The 16,814-nt window shown below is 44.6% G+C and overlaps 1 protein-coding gene across 1 annotated transcript in view; it reads right to left on the bottom strand.

The window, feature by feature from the left end:
• Positions 1-370: 370 nt before the first annotated feature.
• LOC132832944 (butyrophilin subfamily 3 member A1-like) overlaps positions 371-16,814 on the bottom strand; it is a 72,710-nt gene continuing 56,266 nt past the window's right edge. The window contains exons 6-7 of the mRNA XM_060851188.1: positions 3,506-3,532; positions 371-936 (exon numbers count right to left, since the gene is read on the bottom strand). Coding sequence (XP_060707171.1) covers positions 371-936; positions 3,506-3,532 — 593 coding nt within the window. The remainder of the gene's footprint in view (positions 937-3,505; positions 3,533-16,814) is intronic.

The following is a 16,814-nucleotide window of genomic DNA, read 5'->3' as shown; positions in this document are numbered from 1 at the left end:
ATTCAGCTTTGTCACTCTTCAGTGTTTGGAGTTTTCCCTCAGGATTTTATGTTCTGGGCGTAGAGTGAGAAATGGAAGCACAGAGAAATTCCAACTCCGGACTGGGAAACACATGAAGAGATGGAGGATGGGACTGGGGGGTGGGGATGATGTTTGACTGAGGCAGGGAGTAAATAATGGAAGGAGAGACATAAGAGAAATACTTTTTATTGTAAATTTCTAGCATTTATTGGATATATTTACAGTCTAACTGCGATATTACGAAGTCCAATCTGGAAAGTCAATGACACACTTATTGACAACCTATTTCAGACCCACAAACTCTGAACTCTGACCCTGACCTTAATCCCAGGGTCAGGACATTGTGATGTCATGGATGATATAACCCTGAAGGCACACCTCTTTTTTGCTTCAGATCCGAACTGGAGCAGATCCTCAGAAACTGGTCTACATAGCCAGTCCTGAAGAAAGGATAAAGTTTCCCAGTGAATTTATTCCCAGGGAAGGTGTGAAGATGGGACTTGGTGTCCGCGTTGTAAAATGAAACTGTCCCAGATTCATAACTGAGATAAACTCCCACCTTCCTGGGGATCTGACCAACCGGGAAAAGGGATTGAGGAGAGGAGTTTATATAAAACTGATCCTTAAACAGTCCAATGGTCCAGAATCCATTCTCCGGGATCAGACTGACCTGTCTCTTCCTCTCCACAGACTCTGAGGCTACTCCCAGTCTCCAATACTGATTCCTCTCCACCTCCACCTCCCAGTAATGTCTCCCCGATGAGAATCCCTTTGATCCTAGGGCAGAATGACTGTATGTAAACCTCTTCCCGGTGTCAGGGAGACTCCTCCGGTCCCGGATCAAACTCAAACTTTTCAGATCCTTAGAAACCTTGAGCCGGGGATTTGTTGTTTCCACATCCAGGTTCACAGAAACTGGGAGAGAAACACAGAGAATTAGAGACAGTCCCTGGGGGTCAGAGACAGTGAGTGAGTGAGTGTGAGTTGGGGGGGAATGCTGTCTATAGGTGGTGGCTGTGTGGGTGTGCGTGGAAGGATATGTGCAGAGGCACTTATATGCTTGTGCTGGGGTGTTTTGTGAGTGTAGGGGCATGTATATTTGTGGGGGCTGTTCGGGGATGTTTGCATGTGTGTTGGGGGTTATATATACATGTGGGATGAATGTTGGAGTTTGGATGTGTGTGGAATGAAGATGAGGTATGGGTTTGTGGGGTGCAGGATGTACATTTGTTGGGAGTGTTGTGTGTGTATGGTGTGTGTGCAGGAGTTATGTGCTTGTGCTAAGGATGTTTTTATGAGCACAGGTTATGTTTGTGTGCGTGCCCATGTGGATATGTATGTGAGGAGGGATGGATTTTGGGTGGGCAATGAATGTGGATCTCGATTGTGACCCGAATACTACAAGCAAAAAAGTAATTTTAAAAGAATTGAAAAATAAATAATTCAAATTCATCTCACTCATGTCTCCATAAAATGTCTAAATCCACTGCTTTTATGTTATTCCAGCCTTATTCAGAATCTTTCTCTCAGTTTACACCCAGTGGGATATAGCTCCAGCTCAAAGTTTGGGAGAAGATTTGTAGCTCGGGTGCTCGTTGTTGTGGTTCTGTTCGCCGAGTTGGGAATTTGTGTTGCAGACGTTTCGTCCCCTGTCTAGGTGACATCCTCAGTGCTTGGGAGCCTCCTGTGAAGCGCTTCTGTGATCTTTCCTCCGGCATTTATAATGATTTGTATCTGTCGCTTCCGGTTGCCACACTCACAGGAATCTGATTCACTAGAGAGGAAGAAAAGGACAACCAACTCCCATTCCTAGACGTGATGGTACAGAGAACACCGAATGGAGAATTCACCACAAAGGTATACAGGAAAGCCACACACACAGACCAAGTCCTGAACTACGAAAGCAACCACCCCAACACACACAAAAGAAGTTGCATCAAGACACTGTTCAAAAGGGCCACAACACACTGCAGCACACCAGAACTGCAAAAAGAAGAAGAAGAATACCTATACAATGTATTCGCCTAAGGGAAAGTCAACAGAACAAGGACATGCCACAACCCAAAGGACTAGCCACGTTACCATACATCAAAAACATTTCTGAAATAACAGCCAGACTACTGCGACCACTAGGACTCATAACAGCACACAAACCAACAGCCACTCTCAGACAACAACTCACCAGGACCCGATACCCAGCATGTGCAAAACCAACGCAATGTACAAAGTCCCATGCAAGGACTGCACAAAACACTACATATGACAAACAGGAAGACAGCTAATGATCCGCATCCATGAACACCAACTAGCCACGAAATGACATGACCAGCTATCCTTAGTAGCCACACACGCAGATGACAAGCAACATGAGTTCGACTGGGACAACACTACTATTATAGGACAAGCCAAACAGAGAACAGCCAGGGAATTCCTAGAGGCATGGCACTCATCCACAGATTCAATCAATAAGCACATTGACCTGGACCCAATATACCGGCCACTGCAGCAGACAGCTGGAACTGACAACCGGAAGCGGCAGGTACAAATCACTATAAATGCCGGAGGAAAGGTCACAGAAGCGCTTCACAGGAGGCTCCCAAACACTGAGGATGTCATCTAGACAGGGGACGAAACATCTGCAACACAAATTCCCAGCTCAGCGAACAGAACCACAACAATAACTCCAGCTGCCTCAGTGAGAACAAGCTCCTGTTTGTGGGAGTCCCACTGTCATTCATTATTTTCCAATATCATGGGGGAGTGAAATGTGTTTTCACAAAATTGGAAGCAGAAATGCAATACCAATTAAACTTCCTGAATTCCAATGTCATCAAAAGGAATTTATCTGGCCCTGGTTAGACTGAAGTAGGGGCCATTGGGAAAAAGCTTTATTGAAACAGTGGGGGCAGGTCAGAGAATGTTCACTCGGCCAGTGCCTGGAATGAAGCAGTTCCCTTGTGATGAAAGGTTTCAGGCTGGGGCTGTACTCATTGGAGTTTAGAGGAACAAGAGGTTCTTATTGAAATGTATGAGATGATGAAGGTGTTGACAGAGTAGACATTGAGAGGCTGTTTCCCATCGTGGGGGAATATGGAACCAGGGACAGAGTTTCAAAGTTGGGACCCTGCCAATTAACATGGAGATGGGGAGGGATTTTGGGTCTCAGGATCATTAATCTTTGGAATTCTCTCCCCTTCCAGAGCAGTGGAGCCCAGTTCATTGAATATATTCAAAGTTGAATTAAATAGGGTTTTGATCAATGAGGGAGTCGAAGGTTGTGGGTGTCTGGCAGGAAAATGGAGTTAAGGTCACAATCAGATCAGCCGCCATCTTTATGAATGACAGGGCAAGCTCTCGGGGTCACTCCTGCTCCTGTTCCTGATGTACAATGTTCACATGGGATTTTCACATGGACATTGCTTTGAGTTGTCAGCTTTTGAGTTTCTTTCCTTCTTGCCAGTTAAAATATAAGTTAAAATCTTACCTTCACAGTCACGAATTCTCTTCCACTCTGGAAACAGAAACAATACATACAATGAACAACTTGCTGTGATAAGAACAGAAATTATTCAACAAAAAAAAATGTCTTGACATTTTAAAATATGACAGGTCGTCTTTAAGTGGCATTGCTCATTACAAATTGGAAGTTCAGAGTTGAAGTTTTATGACCACTGCTGGGGTGGGTATCTCCATTCCAAACATTTCTGGACTCACTTCAGTAAAAAGAGCCCCAAACTGTTAAGGCAGTGGTGGGTCAGGGTGTGGGTGTTGGGAGTTAGGGGATGGGGTCAGTGCAGTGGGAAAGTCTGTGACATTGTTACTTCAACTTGTATTGATGTTCTCATGTCTCATTGGAAACCCCGTTGCAGGATCAGCAGCCACAGAGTTTTCACTTCTGTGATGAAGATTTGGATATTTTTGTTGGAATTAGTTGGAGATTTGGGTTCTAAATTTTGGGTTTTTAATTTTCAAGAGTGGCTTTTATTAAATACCTGAAACTCATTTCGTTTAACAGCATTTGCAAGAAATCATGTGACTTAAGCTAACTGACTCGGTAAGTTACCTGGTGAGTTAGTTGCTGTAGTTGTCATTAAGTTCTGCTTTTCTGACCCAGAGAGAGAGAGGCCAGAGGCTAGAGAAAGATTTAAATCAGAAGATCCATTCCAGCAGACGTGCTGTTAGTTGCCACAAAGTCATCAAACTCACTGGAAAAAACCCTGAATTTTTCTCTCAGGAATCTTACAGGGATCTGAAGCATGTGGGCTGTGGTGAGAAATCTCCGAGAGTCTTGGGAGAGATCCAGTGAGGCCTTTCTCCAGGCTCAGTGGTTAGCACTGCTGCCTCACAGCACCAGGGTCTTGGGTTCGATTCCTGCCTGTCTGTGTGGAGTTTGCACATTCTCCCCGCGTCTGTATGGGTTTCCTCCGGGTGCTCCGGTTTCCTCCCACAGTCCAAAGATGTGCAGCTCAGGTGAATTGGCCATGCTAAATTACCCATAGTGTTAGGTGTGTTAGTCAGGGGTAAAAATATAGGGTAGGGGAATAGGTTTGGGTGGGTTTCTCTTCGGAGGGGCAGGATAGACTTGTTGGGCCGAAGGGCGTGTTTCCACTCTGTAAAGAATCTAATCTAATCAGTGTCAGGAGCAACCTGCGGCATTTTCAAACAGAGTTCAAACATGGGATCAAGACAGGATTCTGTCTATTAATGAGCTGAACCTCTTAGTGCTCCCTCACATCACACCTACCTACCTGGATGCTCTCAGCATTCTTGCCTTGCCTTGCCTTTTAGTGCATTGATGCATCATCCCGACCCTAAAATCTCTCTGCCTTGCTGTATTGATTTACAGTTTAGTGCAGACACAGCCAGGCTGCGGGTCATGTCTGTCAGTCAGGATCAGTCCGGATGATGGCCATCTTGCTGTATGGCATGGCACTACACCAATCTCTCACCTACGGAATGTACCAGCTGCCTGCAGGTCAAACACATGCATCATTTTTCACCCAAATGGCCATGTCTGTGGGGATGAATGGGGGCAGGTAGACCTCCATTGAATCCAGGGAGTAGGGAGGGGGCTGGTCTCAGTCAGTGAGCCTCAGTACTGTCAGTTCAGGCAGGGTCTGCACACAATCCAGAGGCCAGGCCACAGTCAATCATCTCCTTGAGGCAGTGACAGTCAGGGGCTCTGTCTGAGTACAGTCAAAGACTCAGAGAGTAATTCAGCATGGAAACCTGCCCTTTGGCCCAAACTGGTCCATGTTGACCATGGTGTCCACTCAGCTAGTTCCAATTGCCCACATTTCGTCCATATCCCTCTAAAACCTTCCCATCCATGTACCAATCCAAATGCTGTTTTTTAAATATTGCTTTCTACCTGCCTTAACCACTTTCTCTGGCAGCCCATTCCACAAATGCACCATTCTCTGTGAAGAAGTTGCCCCTCAGATCCTTCTTCAATCTTTCACCTCTCCCCTTAAACACATGCCCTCTAGTTTTCAATCCCCCATCCCTGGGAAAAAGACTATCTACATTCATCCCATCTATGAATTTGTACACCTCAATAAGGTCACCTCTCATTCTATTACGTTCTAAGGAATAAATCCTATCTTGCCCAACCTCTCCCTATAACTCCTGTCTCCTAGTCCTGGCAACATCCTTGTAAATCTTCTTTGCTCTCTTTCCAGTTTAACTGTGTCGTCCCTACAACAGGGTGACCAAAACTGTACACAACACTCCGAGTGCAGCCTCCCAATGACCTTTAGAACTGTAACATAATGTTCCAACTCTGATACTCAATACCTCAACCAATGAAGGCCAGCAGCTAAATGCCTTCTTCACCACCCTGTCAAATTTGACGCCACTTTCAACGAACTATGTACTTGTACTCCTAGGTCCCTCTGTTCCACAGCACTCAGCAGGACCTTATCATTTACCTCATAGAATCCTTGCAATGTGGAAACAGGCCCTTCGTCCCAGCAAGTCCACATCGATCCTCTGCAGAATCACCCACCCAGATCCATTCCCTATTACTCTACATTTACCCCTGACTAATGCACTTTTAACCTATCCTTGAGCACTATGGCCAATTCACCTGACCTGCACATCTTTGGACCGTGGGAGGAAAGCAGAGCACCCAGAGGAAACTCACTCTGACATGGGGAGAATGTGCAAACTCCACACAGACAGTTGCCCGAGGCGGGAATCGAACCTGGGTCCCTGGTGCTGTGAGGCAGCAGTACTCACCACTGAGCCATCTCAGGTTGGCATTAGAAAGTGAAACACCTCACATTTCTCGGTATTGAATTCCATTTGCCAATCCTCAGCCCACTTCCCAATCTGACCAAAATCCCTCTATAATTTTTGATAATCTTCCTCACTATCAATGATACCTCCTAATTTTGTATCATTCACACTTACTACTCATGTCTTGTATATTCACAACTGGATCATTTATGTAAATAACAAATAACAAAGGGCCCAGCACCAACCTCTGGAACATACCACAGGCCTCCAGTCCGAGAAACAACCTTCAACCATCACCCGCTGCTTCCTATCATCAAGCCAATTTTGAATCCAATGTGACCTAACCTTCATAATTAGCCTGCCGTGCAGGATCGTGCCAAAGGCCTTACTGAAGTCCAGATAGACAACATCCATTACCCTATCCTCATTTATCCTCTTGGTTACCTCTTCAAAAAATCTCTGCAAATATTTGTCAGACATGACTTCCTGTGCACTAATCCATGCTGGCCAGCCCGAATCAGACCTTGACTATCCAAACGTTGGTTGATCTTGTCCATCAGTATCCTCCCCAAAAACATGCCTACCACTGATGTCAGGCTCACTGGCCAGTTGTTCCCTGGCTTGTCTTTGTTACCTTTCTTAAACATTGGAACTCCGTTAGCCACCCTCTAGTCTTCCAGAACTACACCAGAGGGTAAAGATGAAGCAAAAATCTCTGCAAAGGCCTCTGCAATTTCTTCCCTAGCCTCCCACAACATCTGAGGATGGACTTGATCAGTCCGAGGGGATTTATCCATCTGAATGTGCTGGAAGGCTGCAAACACCTCCTCTCTGGTAGTATGTATGTGGTCCAAAACATTCCCTCTTGTTTCCCTTATCTCCTTAGCATCCATGAATCTCTACTCAATAAACACTGAGGAGAAATATTCATTAAAATTTCCCCACATCTCCTGTGGCTCCACACAGAGATGTTCATGCTGATATTTGAGGGGACCTATTCTCTCCCTAGCTATCCTTTTACTCTTAATATAGCTATGGAAACTCTTGGGATTATCTTTAACCTTATCTGCCAAATCCATCTCATATCCTCTTTTTGTTCTGATTTCCCTCTTAACTGTGCTCTTACACATTTTACAGTCATTTCGGGATTCACTTGTGCCCAATAACTTAAACCCAAAGTATGCCTTCTTCTTTTTCCTAGCCAGAGCCTCAACATTCCTTGTCAGCCAGGGATCCCTGAATCTGCCAGCTTTTCCCATCACCCTAACAAGGATAGACTGTCCCTGGACTCTTGATATCACACTTTTAAAAGCCTCCCATTCACCACTCATTCCTTTTCCTTCAAACAGACTCACCCAATCAATCACGGCTAGATCCTGCGTAATGGCCTCAAAATTGGCCTTGCTTCAGATTAGCACTTTAACCTGTGGACTTCTCCCATCTTTCCCTATAATTATGTTAAAACTGAGAGTGTAATGGTCACTGAACCCAAAGTGCTTTCAGTCAGATACTTGAGCCATTTGCCCGCCCTCATTTCCTAACAGGAGGTCCAGTGTTGCACCCTCCTGAGTGGGGCTCTCTACATGTTGATTTCGGAAACTTTATTGGACACATTTGAAAAGATCCACCATGTCCAGGCCTTTTATGCTTTGGGTGGCCCAGTCAATACAGGGGAAATTAACATCTCCAAATCATACTACTCTGATATCCCTACAGGTACCTGCAATCTCACTACACATCTGCTCCTCTACTACCTCCTGGCTATTTGGAGTCTATAATACAGTTCCAATAGAGTGACCATACCCCTATTGTTTCTAAGTTTTAACAATATGGCCTAATTTGAAGGCCCCTTAAGAATATCCTCTCGAAGTACTGTTGTTGTGTTCTCCCTTATCAAAAGGGTAACTCCCCTTCCTCACTCACTTGTCTTCTGTCACACTTATAAATTCTGTATCCTGGAACACTGAGCTGCCAGTTCTGCCCTTCTCTCAGCCATGTTTCTGTTATGGCTATAATATTCCAGTTCCCAATCCTTGCTCTGAGCTCATCTGGATTAGAGTGGTGCTGGAAAAGCACAGCAGTTCAGACAGCATCCAAGGAGCAGGAAAATCGACGTTTTGGGCAAAAGCCCTTCATCAGGAATACAGGAATCAGAAATCTGAGCTCATCTGCCTTACCAGTCAGGCCTTGTGTGTTGAAATAAATGCACTTTAAATCAAATATCTTTTCCCTCCCTTTCCTGTGCCCATGGCTATCCTGAATGGTAAACTTGCTCTTGATGGCTGATGTCTTTTGCTCTGACTTCTCAATGGCCCCTCTCTTATTCAGAGTCCCAACACCTCTGACAAACTAGTTTAAACCCTCCAGGGTAACATTAGCAAACCTCCTCAACAAGGATATTGGACCCCTCTAGTTCAAGTGTAACCTGTCCCTCTGGTACAAGTCACCTCTATCCCAAAAGAGATCGCAATGATCCAAGAACTGAAAACCTGCCCTCTGCACCAGCTCCTCAGCTGGCCTATCGTTCTATTTCGATCTTCACTGAGACATGGCACTGGGAGTAACATGGAGTTCACGACTCTTGAGGTCCTGCTTTTTAACTTCTTACCTAACTCCCCTATACTCATTCTGCCGGACACCATCCCTTTGGCACAATGACCTCTGGCAGTTCATCCTCCCCCTTCAGAATGTTCTGCAACTACTCAGAGACATCCTTGACCCTGACACCAGGGAGGCAACACAATATCCTGTTTCTGTAGCCACAGAATCTCCTGTCTGACCCCTCACAATTGAGTCTCCTGTCAGTGTCAGACTGGGGAGAGAGCCACAGTCAGTCCTATTGGGCCACTGTAAGCAGTGAAGGGACTCACACAGTGTCAGTCAGGGAGCTGGAAGGAGAGTGGCTGGGCTCTGGTCAGTCTTTACCTGGGGATCACCATCAAAATCAATTGTGGGTGGAAAGCAGTCAGTCCTAGGGGTCTGTACATTGGCAGGGGGCAGAAGGAAGGCTGGAGTGGAAAGGCGTCACTGCACTGATAGGGAGTGGGGTACTTGACATGTGGGATGTGGACAGCAGCATGTTCTGAATTGGGAACAGGATAGTGACAGGGAGGAAAGCTGTCCTGGAGGGGGTAGTGCAGAATGGAAATGTTACAGGGCAGGAGTTATTGACAGTGCCCACCACTGTGATGGTACAGGATCACGGTGAGAATCAATGTTGGGGCTCAGGGGGCAAGGAGGAAAACCCAAGGCCGAGTTCTATGTGGCAAGTGACCACATGGGGATGGGTGGGACAGGGCTGTCTGGGCTCGCGGGGAGGGGACGGGGGGTTGTACAATTAGGCCAGGTCTGGGGGCTATGGGGTACAGCCCGAGCTGCAGTCACTGCCATCACCTGCCATCTGCTCAAAGTGACCAACAAATAGAAGGCGCCTGGGTCAATGCCAGGGGTGTTTGGAGACAGTGCCACTTTGATGGGCAAAAGCACGGGTTTCACTTCTGCTCAACAGGAGAACATTGAAGAGGCAAAAGAACCAACCATGGCATTACAGAATGCAGCTTCATCTCATTTGCAATCCTATCATTGTGCATGTGAGATACGTGCAGTGGGAAACACTTTGAGGTCCACAAGTGGTTACTTGCCATGGCAACCATGTCATTGGACCTACACATAGACATCTCGATGAAGCAGAGTTAACCACCACCAACTTTACCAGAGGTGGATATGAGCCACAATCGATACAGAACAGACAGCACTTCCCAAGGTTCTGGGGGCCTGGAACCAGTTCCCTCTCCATCTGCCCTTCACTGAGGGTATTGCACTGTATGTCACTGGGTGTAATGATGACTTTCATGGATGATGCTGTGCTGGGATGAGAAGGATTCAGAACACATGGTGCCCTCCTGATATACAGCAATGTGTTTGTCACTGAGCCAGCAGAGAGTCTGTACCAAGTAGGTGCCGATCACAAAGTGACTCCATAACACCATTTGTGGCCCTCATTGTCAGGGAGCCTCATGTCTCATTGTCTGGGGAGTGTGTGCAGTTGGTGTCTGCAGGGGAAGGCAGCACTGACTCTGTTCCAAACTGGGAACCTGTTCTGTTCCTTACATTCCCAACACGGATTATTTCCAGCCAGACGGACGGATCCAGACAGAGGTGGGATGCTGCTCACAGCAGTTACTTTGCTCAGAAGGAGGAGCAGGAATACCAGCAGTGATCCAGGGAATAACAGTGATCCCAGGAACACCAGTGATCCTGGAAATAACAGTGATCCCAGGAACAGCAGCAATCCTGGGAATAACAATGATCCTGAGAACATCAGCAATCCCAGGTACAGCAGTGGTCCCGGGAACAGCAGGAATCGTGGGAACAGCAGCTGCCTCAGAGGGTGAAAGGCCTCCAGTTCAGGCAGAGGTTACAATTGCAGGGTCCTGAGACATTAAGGCCCGAGTCTTTCACCCTCAGTTCTATTTCCTCAGGATGAGCAAGGCGCAATGTCAGTGCAGCCTCTGTTTGCCCCGGGACCTCGTGACTGAATTGTCCCAGCTGCTGGATCGGGCCCTGAGAGCTGAGGAGTTATGGGCCCATCCTCTTCTGGTGTCTGAGAAGGGGACAACTGTGTGGTACCTCGATGTGTTTGGCTTCTTCCAGGGAGCCACTGGGGATCTGTGCGGGATCTCTCAGTCACCCACCCACAAATGGATCAGTGCCATCTGTACAAGATCTCAGCAGTTCCTCTCATTTCCCCATGTCAAGGTCAGTCCTTCAGCCCAGGCAGTAGGATTCAGGAACACCGCTGTCTTCCCCTGCTACAGGGCACCATCAGCTGTAGTCATGTCCCACTGAGAGGGCGATATGACAATGCAGTGGAGTTCATCAATAGGAAGTGCTTCCAATCAATTAATATACAGATTGTCTGGAATCACCAGTCCCACTTCCTGAAGGTGTGTCCCCAGTACCCTGGGAGCTGCCATGGTTTCTACACCCTGGAGCACTCTCATGTCCCTGCTGTGTCTGAGGGCCCAGGTGCCCTACAAGCTGGTTCCTAGGGGACAAGGCCTACCCACTGTGGTTCTGGCTGATGACACCACTGCTCAACCCCCTGACTGTGGTGGACAGATGTAGAATGTCAGGCCATATTTCAACCAGGGCCATGGCAGGGCAGACAAAAGGCCTCCAGATCTGCTTCTTGGAACAGTCTGGGTGGTGGGTGGGCTGCAAAATCCTCTAGACAGAGTAATACCATCATCCTAGGGTCCTGTGCTCTGCACAATTGAAGCAGGCAGTAAGGGAATGTGCTAGTCGCTGAGGACCTGGATGTATGAGAGCAGTTGTCCAAGGAGGAAGATCAGGATATTATGAGGGTCAGAGTTCAGCAACATCAGTTGCTCCAGTCCAGACGGGATTTGATAGACACCCATGCCAGAGGATGAGAACTAGATTCTGGAAACAATCCTGAACGGTAATAAAGTTGTTGATCATCATACAAGCATTTTGTTTGTATTTTGGGGGCGAAAGGCTCCAGTTGATAAGATGGTGTGAGAAACCACGCTTGACCTCAGAGGGAGAAACCCTCCAAGAAATCTGGCAAAGTTCCCACTTTGCCAAAGTATAAAAAAGTTCAGATTTTACAGTTCAATGAGAAAAGTTTGTGAATGATCTTTTGTTTGTGTCTTGGTGGGGGAGAGGAAGAAAATCACACCAGGTGAATGCCTAGAAATTTACTGCAAAGAACATTTGTTTTGCAATTTGTCAATTAAAGATTAAATAAGAAATGGTACTTCACTGGGATTCATTATTTTCAAAGAATATTTTCAAAGAATGGGAAAAAGCTAATTATTTTTTGCTTTTCATGGGACTACTTTCACTCGAGGTTCAGAGGTGACCTTATAGAAGTTTGTAAAATAGTGAGAGGTATAGATAAGGTTAATGGTAGTTGTCCTTCCCCTAGGATGGGGGATTTCAAGACTAGGGGGCACATTTTAAGGTGAGAGGAGTGATATTTAAAGAAAACATGAGGGGTAATTTTTTTACACAGAGTGTTTGTGTGTGGAAAGAACTTTCTGATTGGTGCAATTACAACACCATGTGGATAAATAGATGAATTGAAATGGTTTGGAGGGAAATAGGCCAGAAGCAGGCAGGTGGGACTAATTTGGTTTGGGATTTTGTTTGCCATGGAATAGTTGGAAGAAGGGTCTGTTTCAGTACTGTATGACTCTCTGACTCTATGATTCTGACTCTATGAGAAGATCTTTCCAAATCATTGTATATGTACAGCATTTTTTTCTTATTTGTGTAATAGCCTTATGTTCTTTCATTAAAAATACATAAACAGCTTCTTTTTGAATATGCTCAGTGACTGACCTCCATTGTAATCTACAGCAAAAATACAAAGTATGGTCAATCACTCCAAGTTTGACTCTGTGATACACTGGAATCAGAATAATGTGGGTGCTTTTGATGGGGGAGAAGACCATTGTATTTAAGAGGAGCTGTGAATTTTTAAAGAAGTAAACATGTAGATGCACTGGACATAACAACAAGAAAGTTGTTGAGTGGTCTATTACATGGGTTAGTCATTCAAAATGGTTTTGACTGTTGCTGAGACTTGTCTACGAGCAGAAACTATAACAGTGGATTATTAGAAACCTTTGACTGAGGTTAATCTGAGAGCTAGCATTTAAATTTAAAGTAAATTGAAATTGAGATAAAAATAGAATTTTGTAAGGATGAGATACTTAAAATGATTATCCAGCATGTAAAGTTAAAAAAAAATCAGAAATGTATGCATTAATACTAGAATTACTTCTATTTCCATGACAAAGTTTTAAAAATCTTGAATTGGAAGTAAAAGACAATGATAGAGAAATCAGAAGAGAGGAAAAACAAAAACAAAAAAAAATGGAAAAGATAAAGAACGAAAAGAACAATAGAAAGGGAGGAGAAAGAACCGGAAACACAAGGGGCACTAATCAAAACTGAAAGAATTGCAGATGCTGAAAATCAGAACCCAAAACAGAAATCACTGGAAAAACTCAGCAGGTCTAGCAGCACCTGTGAAGAGAAATCAGAGTCAGTGACCCTTCCTCAGAACTGGGGCAATAATAAAACTTGTACTGGCAAAACAGGAGAAAGCTAGAGCAGTAGGACAGGAAATGGAATTTAAAAAGCTTGTACGCCAAACTGCCTAAGAAATCAGACAATATGGTTTGTTCAGAGAAATTTTAGAAGAAAGGATAAAGAAGAGATAGTAACATGGAGGATAATTCTGATTCCCATGAGGGAATAAATTTAACTAGCAAATGGAGTATAATGAGGGAAAGATTGAAACTGACCATTTGGCACAAAGAATAAAAAAAGCATGGTGAAAGATTGCAGAGCTCTAGATGCAGAGAGATCTGGGTGCCTTAGTGAATGTATCACAGAAAGTTAGTGACAGATACAGCAAATAATCAAGAAAGCTAACAGAATGTTATGTTTTATTTTGAAGAGAATTGAATGCAGGAGTAAGGAGATTATGCTTCTATTATGGAGGACATTTGTGATTCTGTTGAGAGTGTGGTGCAAGAAAAGCACAGCAGGTCAGGCAGCATCTGAGGAGCAGAAGAATCGATGTTTCAAGCATAAGCCCTTATCAGGAATGAGGCTGGTGGGCCGGGGGCTGAGAGATAAATGGAAGGGAGGTGGGGGTGGGGGGTAGGTAGTTGGGAATGTGATAGGTAGATGAAGGTGAGGGGAAAAGTGATAGGTTGGAGAGGAGGGTGGAGCAGACTGGTGGGAAGGAGATGTAAATTTTTTTAAAGAACTTTTATGTCCGATATGGTGGAGATAATTTTTAAAAAAAGATTTTTTAAAGATTGGCGATACTACATTGTGCTTATGTGTCGGAAGCAATTCAGAGAAGTTTATCAGACTCATGGAAGGAACAGATTGTCTCATAAGGATAAAAGGCGAGATAGGCTACGCATGTTTCCTCCTGAGTTTCAAAAGGTTAAAAGTGATGTAACTGAAATATATAGAATCCTGAGAGGACTTAACCAGGTGGATGTAGAATAGATATTTCCTCCTGTGGAAGAATCTAGAACGAGGGGTCATAGTTCATAAATAATGCATCACCCATTTAAGAGAGAGATGAGGATTTACTGAGGAAGTCCCAATGACTTCACTGGGCAGGGAATTCCACAGATTCATAACTCTCTGGTGAAAAAGTCTCTTCTCAATTCAGTCCTAAATCTGCTCCTCCTAATTTTGAGGCTATGCCCTCTTATTCCAGCTTCCCCTGCCAGTGGAAACATCCTCTCTACTTCTATCTTATCTATTCCCTTCATAATTTTGTATGTTTTATAAGATCACCACTTATTCTTCTAAATTCCAATGCGCATAATCCAAGTCTACTCAGTCTCTCCTCATAAGCCAACCCCCTCAACTCTGGAATCAACCTAGTGAACCCCCTCTGCTCCCCCTCCAGGTAAGGAGCCCAAAACTGCACACAGTACTCCAGGTGTGGCCTCACCAGCACCTCGTACAGCTGTAACATTCCCTCTCTGCTTTTAAACACAATCCCTTTAGCAATGAAGAATAAAATTCCATTTGCCTTCTCAATTACCTTTTATACCTGCAGACCAACCTTCAGTGATTCATGCACAAGGACACCCAGGTCCCTCTGCACAGCAGCGTGCTGCAATTCTTTACCATTCAAGTAATAATCATTTTACTGTTACTCCTAACAAAATGGATGACTTCACATTTATTAACATTACACTCCATCTGCCAGACCTTTGCTCACTCATTTAAACTATGTATGTCCCTTTGCAAAGTTTCACAGTTCTCTGCTCAGTTTGCTCTGCCACTCATCTTAGTGTCATCCACAAACTTTGACACACTACACATGGTCCCCAACTCCAAATCATCTAGATAAATTGTGAATAACTACAGTCTCAACACTGATCCCTGAGGCACACCAATAGTCACTGATCACCAATCAGAAAAGCATTAATCATCCCCACTCTTTGCTTCCTGTTAGTTAACCAATCCTCTAATAATGCTAATCCATTGCCTGTAGTGCCTTGCATCATTATCTTATGCAGCAGCCTTTTGTATGACACCTTGTCAAATGTCTTTTGGAAATTTAGATACACCACATCTACTGGGTCCCCATTGTCCATCGTACTTGCAATGACTCCATAGAATTGCAGTAAATTAGTTAAGCATGACTCATGTTGTGTTTACCCAATGGGCCAATTTCTAACGAGATGCCTTGCTATTTCTCCCTTGATAATAGATTCAAGCATCTGCCCCACTACAAAAGTTAAACTAACCAGTCTATAATACCCCATCTTCTGTCTTCCTCCTTTTTAAAATAGTGGCATTATATTTGCTGCTTTCCAATCTGCTGGAACTGCTCCAGAGTCAGGTGAATTTTGGAAAATTATCACAAGTGCATTACCCTGCCACCTCCTTTTTTATCCTGGGATGCATTCCATCAGGGCCAGGAGACTTGTCTACCATTAGCTCCATGAGCTTGCCTAACACTACCTCTTCTGTGATAATGATTGTTTCCAGGTCCTCACCTACCTTCATCTCCTTGTCAATCACTGGCATGTTATTCGTGTCCCCCACTGTGAGGACTGATCTCGTTCCCCACTGTTTTTGGCCACTTTGTATGCCTTCTCTTTTAATTGGATAGCCTCCCTTATTTCCTTAGACATCCATGGCAGATTACCCCATTTCATACAGAACTTCTTTTTCACTGGGATATACTTTTGCTGAGCACTTTGAAAATTTGCTTTGAAAGTTCTCCACTGTCCTTCAACTGTCCCACTATAAAATGTTTGCTTCCAGTCTACTTAGCCAACTCCTCCCTCATCCTCTTGTAGTCTCCTTTGTTTAAGCACAGGACCCAGGTATTGGATTTTATCTTCACACTTTATACTGTATTCTAAATTCAACCAGACTGTGATCGCTCCTTCCAAGAGGATCCCTGACTATGATATCATTAATTATTCCTGTGTCATTGCACAGGACCAGATCTAGGATAGCTTGCTCCCTCGTCAGTCCCATTACATACTCTTCAAGGATACTATCACGGATACACTCAACGAACTCCTCCTCAAGGCTATCCTGACTGAGCTGGTTTGACCAATCGGCATGTAGGTAAAGTCCCCATGATAATTGTTGTACTATTTTTATTGGCATTCGTTATATTTTTGCTTATTGTCCGCCCCAGTGTGATATTATTATTTGGTGGCCAATAGACTATGCCTTTCAGTGGTTTTCCCTTTGTAGAATTTCTCATTTTCGCCCAAATAGATTCAACCTTATTCTCCAGAGAACCAATATCATCTCTCATCACCACCCTGATGTCGTCCTTGAATGTCAGAGCTACACCACCTTCCTTACCTTTCTGTATGTCCTTCTGAATAGGCTGGTACCCCATGATATTTAACTCCCAGTCATGATCATCCTGTAACCATGTCTCAATAATGCCTACTAAATCATATTCATTCCCAACAATTTGTGCCGTTAACTCATCTACCTTTTTTCAATGA

Source organism: Hemiscyllium ocellatum, chromosome 35 (assembly GCF_020745735.1).
Source record: "Hemiscyllium ocellatum isolate sHemOce1 chromosome 35, sHemOce1.pat.X.cur, whole genome shotgun sequence".
NCBI classification, from domain to species: domain Eukaryota; kingdom Metazoa; phylum Chordata; class Chondrichthyes; order Orectolobiformes; family Hemiscylliidae; genus Hemiscyllium; species Hemiscyllium ocellatum.
This window is presented reverse-complemented; position numbering and strand designations above follow the sequence as displayed.